At 51.4% G+C, this 12,233-nt stretch overlaps 1 protein-coding gene across 3 annotated transcripts in view; it reads left to right on the forward strand.

Moving 5' to 3' along the window:
* The first annotated feature begins 281 nt into the window (after window positions 1-281).
* The window catches only part of SGCA (sarcoglycan alpha), a 26,122-nt gene continuing 14,170 nt past the window's right edge, over window positions 282-12,233 (forward strand). The window contains exons 1-8 of one of the 3 annotated variants that reach the window (XM_019548437.1): window positions 285-1,008; window positions 1,920-2,054; window positions 4,551-4,711; window positions 5,492-5,564; window positions 5,959-6,157; window positions 6,560-6,722; window positions 10,445-10,653; window positions 11,251-11,277. In XM_019548437.1, the coding sequence (XP_019403982.1) occupies window positions 969-1,008; window positions 1,920-2,054; window positions 4,551-4,711; window positions 5,492-5,564; window positions 5,959-6,157; window positions 6,560-6,722; window positions 10,445-10,653; window positions 11,251-11,277 (1,007 nt within the window). In that variant the 5' untranslated portion in view covers window positions 285-968. Of the gene's footprint in view, window positions 1,009-1,919; window positions 2,055-4,550; window positions 4,712-5,491; window positions 5,565-5,958; window positions 6,158-6,559; window positions 6,723-10,444; window positions 10,654-11,250; window positions 11,278-12,233 lie in introns of all 3 variants that reach the window. The other 2 variants (XM_019548435.1, XM_019548438.1) reach the window with 2 other exon arrangements.

Consider the following 12,233-nt stretch of genomic DNA (forward strand, 5'->3'; position numbering starts at 1 on the left):
CCAGACCCTCAGGCCTGGGACATAAGATGCTGGCCTGTTTGAAGCTATGTGACCCATGGATTTTTGCAGACACAGTTATTGAGTTTTGCTTAATTGGATTTGGAATTCAATTGGCTACCAGAAAAAAATATATATATAGGGGAAACTGAGGCAGGGGAAGTTGAAGGTCACCCAAAAGGCTCGTAGCAGAGCTGAGAAAAGAACCCAGGTGTCCCAAGTCTTAGTCCAACACACAAGTGGCTTGGAGGCATCAGAGCTTCTTGCAGGTACTGAAGGAGCCCAGCTGAATATGAACAGCAGACAGCATCTGGAGTGACTCCAGCCTGAGCCCATCTCTAGTGCTGGGAAGGGGTTTGGAGGAGGGTGAAATGCAGAGCCTTGCTGGAGCAGACAGGGCTGAAGGCAGCAGAAGAGAGTGGAGCAAAGTGCTATGGCAGGAAACCTTGATGGTAGAAAAGAAAGGGCAGACTTGGGGTTATATATATACTTACATATCTCTGTTGCAGGAGGCTCCTGCAGTAAGGACGTTCACATGGGTATCCCAGGCAAATCCCAGTGCCGGCTGGGAGGAGCACACCCCTCCACTTCCAGCTCTAAACCATTGTCTCGTGTCACTGCTCCATTCTGCTGCCTGCTCTCTCCCACCCAGGATACAGACAGCATCTCTGTGCAAGGAAATACCTAGGCAACCCTAGACTAACCCTGTGCCAGGGCCTGCCTCATGGGAGCAGCAAGGCCTTCATGTAGTGGCCGTTCAGGTCATAGGAGCCCTTGGAGAACCAGGTGCCATAAGCATGAGTTAATTGTCCCAGGTTACACACCCCATGGTTTTGGCGCCCCTTTGAGGCAGTTAGCAGCATAGCAGGCTCAGGATCTTGGTCCCAGCCGCCTTATGACCTTGCTGGCTCTGCCCTGGCTGCCTGTCCCTGTCAATCACACTGGACACATTCCTGGCAAGTAGGGGGAAGATGGCAGCACCACGGCTCGTCTGGATTGTCTCCTTAGCAGGCAAGTTCCATCCCGCTTCCTCCCAGGGGTTTCTGTACAAGTCAGGCAAGGTGGGGGCAGCCTAGATGCAAGGCAGGGGCAGTGTCTGGGGAGGGGGCAAGATATGCGGGAATTTAATACCCAGGGTGCAAGGCAGGGGATAGAGCAGGCAGAACAGAGCCTCTGCACAGAGAACAGTCCAGTGTACTAAATGCAGTGACCACGCCCCAGGCGAGAGGCCTGAGAACAGACACTCTTTCCAGCCTTGTCCCCTGCTCTCCTGCCAGGGACCAAAGCAGGGAGCAACCCCCATGGTCAGACAATTCCAGACACCTTCTAAATATAACCGGAGCCTTTTCCTTACAGACCGAGTGGAACCGCCTGGCTTCCACAAGCCAGGCGTCCTGGAGCAGAGCTAGGGACTCTCTTCTGGGACCCAAGCTCTGGGGTTGGGAGGTGGTGGGAGGGGGCCCTATACAAGGAGGGCCCTGGCCAGTAGAATTCAGGATGAGCTGGCAGGCATCCCTTCTTGAGCTGGCAGGACTCTGGCCAAGGGCCCACAGCACACGCAGAGGATGTGTGCTGCGCACGAGCCCATTCTGGATGCAATAATTAGCTTGGTGCCAGAGGAAGAGCATGTCCTCTGGCTTAGCCCCAGGAGTGGGCTTTTCACCCCTATGTTTCTTAGTGCTTATAAGAGAAAAGCGAAGAATGTGGGGAAATGGAGGCCTAGACAGATGCCATGCCCCCATACTGGAGGCAGGAGCAAGAGCCCCCATCCCCAGTCCCATCCCCCTATATTGCCTCTTCACAAACTTTCCTGGTTTTTCCTGTTTTCCACCCCTTCTCTTCCTGGGCCTGACTGTTCGACTCAGGGTGCTTTTGCTCCCCCTCCCCAGGCCTGTGGCTCTAACCCCAATCCCTCTCCACAGCAGTTTTCCTTGGTGGGCTCCTGGCTGCTCTCCCTGATCTCAGTGTCTATCCGGTGACTGGAGAGATCTTTGTGCACGAGCTGGAGCGGGAGCACTTCCAGGACGCGTTTCCCTCTATCCACAATAACGTCGAGGGTGAGTGATGACAAAGGAGGGTCATGCCACAGAGCCCAGTTCAGCCCCATGCAGATGGCAGGGTCAATGCTGCTTGGAGGCCAGACCAATAACTGGTTCAAGAGTAGGAGCCTCCACCAGAAATGTTGTCTACAGTGCGTCAGCCCCTACTCTTGGCCCACTGGCCAACATGCTAATTACCATCCACCCATCCATCCCTATTTACAGTGTATCTGTATATTAATCTATCAATCCCCATATACTGCCTGTCTGTCTATCCCCATACACCGTCTCTGTTATCTATCTGTTGGTCTGCTTGCCTTATATTATATAATTCAGGGTGCTCAATATTTTTTATTATATAATTCATGGTGCTCAACCCCCAGCCGTGGGCCAGATCCATCCCACATAGTTGCGTTTTTTGGCCTATGAGGTTCCCCACAGGTCTGGAAACTTGCTGATGGGGGAGTGTTGGCAATGAAAGATGCCACCTCTCCCATCCTGCCAAAATTTCTAAGCCCCACACAGAAGAAAAGCCTTGTCTGTGCTAGCCCCATGCAGAGGGATTGAGCCCCTGTCAAACCTTCCCTATGTGCCTGGACTGAGTCCTGGCTGGTCCAGCAGCACACAGAGGAATCAAGCCTTAGCTGTATCCGCTATGCTTAGCTGGACTGGGCTCTGGCCAGGTCATTCACATGTGGCTGTATCAGGCCCCAACTGGGCCAACCCTGCATGCCAACCTAGTACCACTTATCCAGCCCCCTACTATAATCTGTAGTAATTTATCATATGTCATGATATTATATAAAAAATAATGACAGTAAATTGATGGTTGCTTTTGCTGTGTATGAGGCCATATCCAGGCATTCACAAATGGACAATCTCTGCCCTGAAGAGCTCACAGGACTAGCAAAGGGAAAGAAGGATCAGATCCCTGTGGGAGCTCTATCATACCAGCTCCATGTAAGGACCTACCCCTGGTCTCTGACACCAGTGCTTTATGAGAAAAAGTGCTGCTGCTGTTGGACTGGCACAGAACGGGGGTGTTGAGATTGCACCTGCTCAGGCAGCCTCCTCTCTCCATAGTGAGCAGTTGCTTAACTGGAAAGCACTGACTGACTTGACCTCAAAACGGTCAATTCTGCAGATGAGTTTTAGCCAAATACAAAATGAGGGAAAACACATTGGATATGGTTCAGCAGAGGCAGAAAATTTTTTTTGTGGGGGCTGAGTGCACAAGCACATGTGCCCCCCGCGGGCGGGAAAGTCTGCGGAAAAAGGGGCGGGGGAGGGGAAAGGGCCATGTGGGGAGGAAGTGGGGCTGGGAGCAGGCAGGGACTGGGAGGGAGCCGAGTCAGACCCAGGATTGGGGCCAGGGCCAGGGCCTGCTGTGCCTGGGCAGCTGCCCCTTCCCCTGCACCCAGGGTCATTGGCTGGCGTTGACGCCCCCCACACCAACTACTCCACCAGCCCCGAGTCCCACACCGGCCCTGTCTGCTTTCTTGCAATGGCCTCAGCCCCATACCATCTGGGGCGCCAGGTACTGGAGGTCCCATGCCCCTGCGACCTCCATGCCCAGCTCCTGCTGCTGTACACATTCTGGGAGTGCATGGGGGGGGTGTACCCCCAGATCTGCATGGGGCAGGGCAGGCTGCTGCTGTGGGCTGGAGCTGGTGCCGGGCTGTTCCAGGTGGAGGGGGCTGGGCTGTGCTCCGGGTGGGTGGTGGCGGCACTGGGAGGGGGGTCGGGCAGGCTACGGTGAATTTTTGGGTGGCTGAAGCCCCCTGTTATAGCCCCCTCCCAGCGCCACCACCATGCACCCTAGGCAGCAGTGGCAGCCTGCCCTGCCCCCCGCAGATCCGGGGTGTGCATAGCAGCAGGAGCCACACCCCCTGGATGTGCCGCTCATGGCTCAGTCCCACACCTCTCTGGCTGTGCAGTGCCCACCCGTCCCCTAGCCCCAGCTCCAGCCCCACTCCCTCCCCACCCCTGTTGCAACTGCTGGAAGCCCTTGGCTGGGCTGCCTTGCAGCCCTACTGCTGCCCCATGTTTTGTGGGGCTAAGGCCTGCTGCCTGTGGTTCTGGCTTACTTTCCCCGAATGCTATTTTGGGTCCATTCACACCATGTACCCTCACCTCTTTCTCCCCTCTGCTGGTCTGTGAATGATGGTAAAGTACTCTTGTCAATCTTGTCCCTGAATTTTATTAAAACAACCCTGAAGAAATAGCATTTTGTCCAAACTGAAATGATTTAAAAATTTGTTTTGAACTTTGCCAAATGCCCTGCTACTCTCTTTCTGCAAAAACTGATAAGGTCTTTGCTATTGGGACTGATTTGCTTGGAAGATGTCCTGATACTGTGGGGATGGGCAGAAAGGTAAAATCCTAAATTAGGTAAATTATATGGGATTCTGCAGGGGAAGAGTTCTGAAAACCCTAAAAGTGTGTGTGTGTGTGTGTGTGTGTGTGTGTGTGTGTGTGTGTACACATGTGACACGTGTATATGTATTTTTTCAGAAATCCCATCTGATGTCCCCATCACCTTCCATGCCCATCTGTTGGGATACCCGGACCTGCCCAGGTGGCTGCGTTACATCCAGCGTGGGCCATATGAAACCGCCTTCCTCTATGGGTCACCCACAGCAAAGGAAAAGAAAGCTGGCAGGCAGACCATTGAGGTACTGAGTGGATGCTGTTCCCTACAGTCAGGGAGCTCTTGTGTGCTGCTGGGGGCAGGTATATGTGTATGTGTGTTTATAGGTGGCTCTATGTGCCTTTGAATAACTGTGGGAGTTTTTTTCAGCGTGTCTGTTGTTTATAGGAGGTGTATATAAATATATTTCTGTGATTGTGTGTTGTTTTGAAGGAGTGCTTGGTTATCATGTGTCTGTGTGTTACTGTATTTTACTTTGAGGAAGTGTCCATGTCTGCTTTTGCGCTGCTTTATGTGGGTGTGGTGTTTGAAGGAGGTGTTTATAGGTGTCTTCATGCAATTGTGTTGCTTTGTGGGAGTGTCCATACAGGTGTTTTGGTGGGATTGTGTGGTTCATGAAGGGTGCAGATGGGGAGGTAGAAATGTGCCTGCTTGTGTCAGCATAGCCAGAGGGAGCTATAAACGCTTGGTAATCTTGACTGAATTCAGAACAGTAAACCTGATTTCTATGCAGACCTGAGCAGACCTCAGTTGGAGACTCCCTTTGCTTCTAGCCCAAGAGCATCCCCCTGAAGCAGACCTTTTGGAGCTGCTGCCAGGGGATTTGAGGAGGTAGAAGGCCATCTCCCTCCTCAAGAAGAAGAGGCTTTTATTCCTCTGCCTCCTGGCCTACAGCTCTGGTCTTTGCCATCTACGGCAGACCCCCTGGCACAGGGAGAAAGAGAAGACCTAGGAGGACCTAGTTTGGGAAGTGGCTATTTTATTCCGAGCGAGGAACTTTGCTTTCTTTTTCTCTCTGTGGCAGGTGAAAGCATATAACAGACATACATATGAGACTGTGAAGCAAAGGGTCATCTTCAACATTGGCTCCTCCCCAGGTAAAGCCTACCAACTCTCCTAGTTTCACCACTCAAATACTTTTCCTAGCAATGCCCGCCATTTTCCCAGGGCTGACCAACTTATCAGCTCCCCTGGCCTAAGGGAGCCTACCCATCATGCACCGAAATGCCAGTAGGGTGACACAGACCTTCCTCCTTCCATCTGGAGAGTCCAGGGGCCCCTGGAGTTTGAGCTTTCCCACAGACACACAGTCATCCTCACAGCTCTGAAGCTGGTGGACTATAAGGTGCCTAGATTTTATACGTTAGTTCTGAGCCCATCCCCACAATGTCCCAAATGTCTGATGTCTGTTGGATCCCTGATCCAAGCTGCTGTCTTTGAGCCCAGTCCCAAACCTCGTCACAGTGGAATCTCTCTCTTCCCCCACAGTAGACGAGCAGCTGCCATACCAGGCAGAGTTCTTTGTGAGGAACCGAGATGTGGAGGAAGTGCTACCGGGGGAGGCACAGCAGCTGTTCCAGCAGGGTGTGGACAGCATCTGGGATCAGGACGACTTGCGCATCATCAACATCACGTCAGCGTTGGACCGGGGAGGTCGTGTGCCCCTGCCTATCGAGGGCAGAAAGGAAGGGTAGGGAGTGGGACTTGTGCCCTAGGATATCAGCCACCACAGGGCATTAGTTTCCAAATGGCTTTCCTCCTCAGAGGTCCCCTGTGCCCATGAGTGCTCCTAATCCAGAGGCTCATCATCAATAGGCAGGGGATTCCTGAGCTGTTTCCCCTACTCAGAGAGATTCTAGGGATATCCAGTGCCAGTGCATTGCCAGACCATGACCAGGGACCTCCTGGATACTCTCTTTCTTCATGACCAGAAGGATCCTGGATCATTCTCATGACCAGAGGGTTCCTAGGCATTCCCTCAGCTTCCCTCACTGGAAGGACTAGGGCTGCTAGGACTGCCAGTTTCCTGAGCTGTTATCACCTACTTCTCACTCATGCCACCTCCCCTCTCCCCCTGTGCTCTGTTTCCTAGGGTGTACATCAAGGTAGGATCCATATACCCTTTCTCTGACTGCCTGATGGCCACCAAGTCTCTTGATAATGAGGCCCGGTGCAAAATGGAGCAGCAGATAGTTCTTGCATGTCATGACAGATTCTATCCTGTATTCATAATCGACTGGTGCAATATCACGTTGGTGAGTAGCTTGGGCCATGTCTGGGTTATGCTGTGGAGTCTCCCATGCAGCTCTCTGTACTCTGCCTGGAAACCTGGCTTCTGTGAAGTCAGCTGGAGCCCTGTAGAGCCAGATGCTTCCTTGTAGCTTTGGTCTCACCCTCATACCAAGGGAGATACCACCTATTCAGTATCTGTGTCACAGAGGAGGGAACCTTAGCATGTAGCATGGCTAATAGAGAACAGGAGAGGTGGGTCTTTTCCTAGCTCTGAAACCAACCTATTGGGTGATCTCAGCCTCAGGCAAGTCCCACTTGTAAACCAGAAATCTCTTTCCCCTTCCATCTCAGTCTGTTTAGACTGCAAGGGCTTCGGGGTACAAGCTGACTTCCAGCATGACTCTGAGTGCAGACACACAGCATGATTGCTATAAAGCAGGGGTTGCTATAAAGCAGGGGGCACTTGAGAAGGCCCTAGGGTGTACATGTAGGCAGGTGGGGATGGAGCGCTGCCATGCACCATCCCATGCTGCCACGCAGGCACTAGATGCTGCCAGGCAGGCACTAGGCACTGCCCTTCTGGCTGGACACAGGGGGCAGGGGAAGCTCACAACCAGTGGCTACCACCACTCCGTGTTTGGCTGCATGCCACCTCTTCCCACTCTGCATCCAGCCGCTGAAAGTACACTGATTCAAAAAGGTTGAAAACCCCTGCCATAAAGTAATATACTGCAGGCATGTCTACATGTGCAATTAATGTGACTGAATATACTCCGGTTCAATCTGAGCCAGAGTAAACATCCCAACATTACTGTCTACACATGCATTTAAGCACAGTAATTTGCTACACTGCTGGATACCACTTATATCTGATGGGACTATCTGGCAGCTCAGTAAATTAGTCTACTGCACCCTAATTGCCACATATGTGTAGATGGTGATGTTTTACTGCATAGCAATTTAGTTTGCAGTGCAGTAAATTGTCTCGTGTAGATGCGCCCCATGGGTTTTACTCTGTGGTGAATTTACTCTGTGACAAGCAGCAGGTGTGTCGGTAGCTTTTCTAAGCTAGGTGGCCTGAAGTAGGTGCCATTACTGGGCTAGCCCAATAGGTGGTGAGGGAACTAGTTTGCAATATGTAGAGGGCTACTCTTGAGTAAGCGGGACAAGAGTAGCAGACAGGTTTACACATACAATCAATATGAAGATATAAACTCTGGTGCATATCACGCTAGAGTTTATTGCTCTGGGGCTTGCCATTTGGACATGTGCCCAGGACCACAGCACATTGAGCTGGGTTGGAGCAGCCCTGGCTGGCAGGGAGCCAACGGGGTAAGCCTGCCAGGCCTGTGCTGCTCCAACCTGGCCCAATGTACTGTGGAGAGGCTGGCTGGTGCACAAGGATGCTCCAGTGCAGGCCAAGCTGGCAAGCAGCCCTTACTGAACTACCCTTGTGCCCCAGCCAGCCCCATCAGCATCTACACGTACGTTGCTGCTCACAAGAAAACTCCACAACAGGGTGGTACTTGTATTTACAAGTGCCATCCTACTGTAGAGTTTATTAGCTTCCTGTGGTCTAATAGGGTTGCACATGTAGACACCGAGGGCACCTGTACATGTGATGGAGAAGGCGATTAATCAAGTCTGCTGTGAGTCTGCTGAAGTGTGTTAATTAGTGTGCTCCAGAAGCCTCCGCATCACATGTATTCAATGTCTCTGCATTTCAAAATGGTGGTTGAGAGGAGTTTTAGCTGAATGAGCTTTAGTTAAAGCAGCTGCTGTCCACCTCCCGCTGCCAGGCTGAGTTCCATGGGGCTGCTCGGAGTGAAGCCCTGGCTCTCTCCTGCCTCCTGCCATCGGGCAGCTTTGAAACTTTTAAAACGTTTTGAGTGCCATCGTTTCATTTCAAAGCTGTTTCAAAGTTTTTTGTTTTGTTTTGATTTTGCTGTTTCAAGCTTGAAGTGTATCAAAACAGCTTTGAAATGAAACACTTGGCGAAATTTCACACACCTCTAATGTTTACTGCAGAGTTAATTAGATAGCTATAGATAATGTAGATGTGCCCACCCACTATGTAGTGTAGTTTTCTCTAGTGGACACATACTTCTGATCTCCTCAGAAGTAATTTTGCACTGGAGAACAGCATTGTGTCAGCAGTAAACACTGTGCAGTTTACACCAACTCTACTTTTCCTCCAGGGTAAACTGAGAATACTCCAGAGTAAATCTGTCATGTGTCCACACCTGCATTCTGTGTACAGCACTGCACCTGATTTAATGCAGCTGGTGCACATTATCCTTGTAGTTAAACCAACCTGATTTCTGTGCACAGTGGACTTGGATCTAAATATATCCGCAGTCCATCCAACATAGCAGGGCTCTGATCTCAGCTGGGGCCACTGTGTGCTGTTGTAACGGTAGTAGTAAAACAACAAAAGTGTCAGGTCTCAGTAAACTGCAGAGTGGTGCTTTGAGCAGCAGCAATATGTCCTGGGAACAGAGGAACAATTTCAGGCATAACAACCTTTTCCATGCATCTTTTGCCTGGAAACCCAACCCTTGGAACCCTTGCAGTGCTTTTTCTCACCAGCAGGGGGAGTCAGGCTCCTGTGCAGGAGGTCTGTGCAGGCTTGTCAGGTATCACCCATCCCCTCCAGCATCCCTGAGGCATGTTGCTCAAACAGCCAGTTTTGTCCAGTCTGTGGACCCTTGCATGGGGCATACCAGTAGTTTTCCAGTACTTGGACAGGGGGAATGATTGGGGATCCCTAGGGGAGAATCCTGTTGTACTCAATGGGAAAGTTTCTCCTGGCTGGAAGCTCAGGATCCAGCTGATGGTAAATGTTCTTACTCCTATGGAATTCACTAGGATGCTTCACACCCTCCAGGCAGGGTCATATCCACTATGGGACTCCAGTGGTTCCTGCTGCTGTTTATTCTGGCATAACAGGTGCTGCACACATAGAGTGAGACAGTCCGTGGCCCAAGGACTCGTCCTTCTCCTGGGCCTGCAGCTGGGCACTCCAGGCACAGGAACGTGAGGTTACACAAGGGGTGTGTGGCAGAGTTGGGGCTAACCTCCTGATCTTCTGAGTTCCAGCCTAGTGCCCTAACCCCAAGCCTGCCCTTTTTTTTCTACCATCAAGAGTTCCTGCCATAGCACTTTGCTCTGCTTTTTTCTCCTGCTGCCTTCAGCACTGTCTGCTCCTGCATGGCTCTGCATTTCACCCTCCTCCAAGCCCCCTCCCAGCATTAGAGATGAGAGTCACTCCAGATGCTGCCTGCTGTTCAGATTCAGCTAGGCTCCTTTGATACCTGCAAGAAGCTCTGATGTCTCCAAGCCACTCATGTGTTGGACTAAGGCTTGGGACACCTGGGTTTTTTTCCCAGCTCTGCTACTAGCCTTTTAGGTGACCCCTGCCTCAGTTTCCCCACCTGTAAAATGGGCACTGACCTTCCTTGGGAAGTGCTTTGAGATTTGCAGAAGGAGCACAGAAGAACTGTTCTTTTGGGGTTGTTCCCTCCCTCACCCTCATCCTCCAAGCACCACTGAGATCTAACCAGGCTTGTGGTGGGGTTTGGAACAGGGGGCTGTGCAGTGACTGGCACAATGCCCTGGCATCTTTGAATTGGCTTCTGCCATGATGGCAAATGATGCTCTGTCTGATCTCTCCTTAGAGGGCGGCTATAGAGATAACCTCTCCCTAAAATCCCTCCAACTATCCTGACAGCCTCTCATTTTCCAGATGGATCTCTCCAGCCCCAGCACCACAGGGCCAGCGCTTACCTTGGGAGATGGGGTTCTGGAGGACGGTAGTGAATTTGAACCCCCCACAGATGCCCCTGAGAAGACTTTTCTGTATGACTACCTGCTGACCATCCTCCTGCCCTTGCTGGTGGCCCTCCTGCTCTGTCTTTTCCTGTCCTACATCATGTGCTGCCGAAGGGAGGGCCTGTAAGTCAAGCACTGTCTCAGGCTGCTGGAACCAGGCAAAGGGAAGGGAAGTAGGAGCTGGGAGGGGGAGGCAGGTGTGGAGGTCTCTGATGAGACCTCATCTGGCTTGCTTTTCCAGGCAGGTGGGTCTTTATGAACGAGCCAGAAATATCCAATGGGGTAAAGGCTTTTCTTGCACCTGGACTGTATTTGGGTCCCTCTGCACTGCTGACCCTAGGAAATTGATCACATTCTTCCATGGGATCTGTCACTGGGACAGGGAGAGAGTGCAGCTCCTTTGGCTTCCAAAGCAGAGCCCTCTGGGCATTCATGTGGTAGAAGAATCACCCCTAACTAAGAGCAGTGTGGGGCCTATGATGCACAGCAAAGCAGGTTTGAGTCCATCCAGTCAAGGTCAGAAGCACACATTTCCTTGCTGTGGTTGGGCCTGGCCAAGGTGTGTGCAACCACATGCTGAAGGATCTTTTCGAAGGTGTGCTTGATCTTAGCTGGATTCTAGCAGCATGACTGCTTTAGCGGCTTCCAGGTGGAAGATCAGGGGTTGGCAGTGTTGGCTTCCACTGATTGTCTCCTCCTGCCTTTTCTCTTTTTTCATAGGGACAAAAGGGACATGGCAACTTCTGAGTAAGTTTTTTAGGGTCTGTATTTGCATGCGTGTGAGAGTGATTTGCTCTCATGTATGTGTACGGTATATGTGAGAAAGGATGATATGTGGGAACTGTGAGTAATTTCTCTGGGATGTGTATGTGAGTTTTGTGCTGTACAGTTTCTCCTGTTACCTGTTGGTGTGATTATGCTTATGTGCGGCATACCTGCTTGGGGATGGGCTGTAGGTGATGACACTTTGCATACTAAGCCTGTGCTTGTTTGTCTGCTCTGTTTGTGGAATGCTGTGTATGTGTGCACTTCTGAGGTGTGTGTGTGTATACACTACTTCATTGCTGTACCTGGGGTTAATTTCTCCTCCCAGACAGCCCCATGACTCTTCCCATCCCTTGCTTCCACTCACATTCCAATGCCACCATAATACAGTGATTTCCTTCTGTGCCAGTACCGCTGGACACATGCCCCTGCAGTGGTTGGGACAGGTCCCTGATAAGTGACAGGTCACCTAAGGAAGCACAGATCTCCCATTCGCATCCTCTTAGGGCCTGACCTTCTTCTTCAACAACAAATGGCCATGAACACGAGTAACTAACAGCTAACATTTCTGCAGCCTAATTCATCCCCAAGGCAAAGGTACATGTATATGTGGGTCACATCACTGACCACTGTAATGCAGCCAACTTGGGAGTGAAATGAGGGAGCTGTTTAACAGCCCACAACAGCACCACCTGACACACTGTGAGTCTTCTGGGAGAGTGTATCTGGTTAGGAACCCCTGCTGAATTGCGGTTATGCTTCAGTGTGGCTGGCTAGTAAAGAGTAGGGGCACAACGCATGATGCAACGCATGATTGGGCGGTGAATGTCAAGGGCTATAGGCTGTACAGGAGGGACAGGATAGGAAAGAGAGGTGGGGGCGTGGCGCTCTATATTAAGGAGGAATACACATCCTCGTTAATTAGCAAGGAGCCAGGG

This window comes from Crocodylus porosus, unplaced genomic scaffold (genome assembly GCF_001723895.1).
Source record: "Crocodylus porosus isolate Cpor-Errol unplaced genomic scaffold, CroPor_comp1, whole genome shotgun sequence".
Classification (NCBI taxonomy): domain Eukaryota; kingdom Metazoa; phylum Chordata; order Crocodylia; family Crocodylidae; genus Crocodylus; species Crocodylus porosus.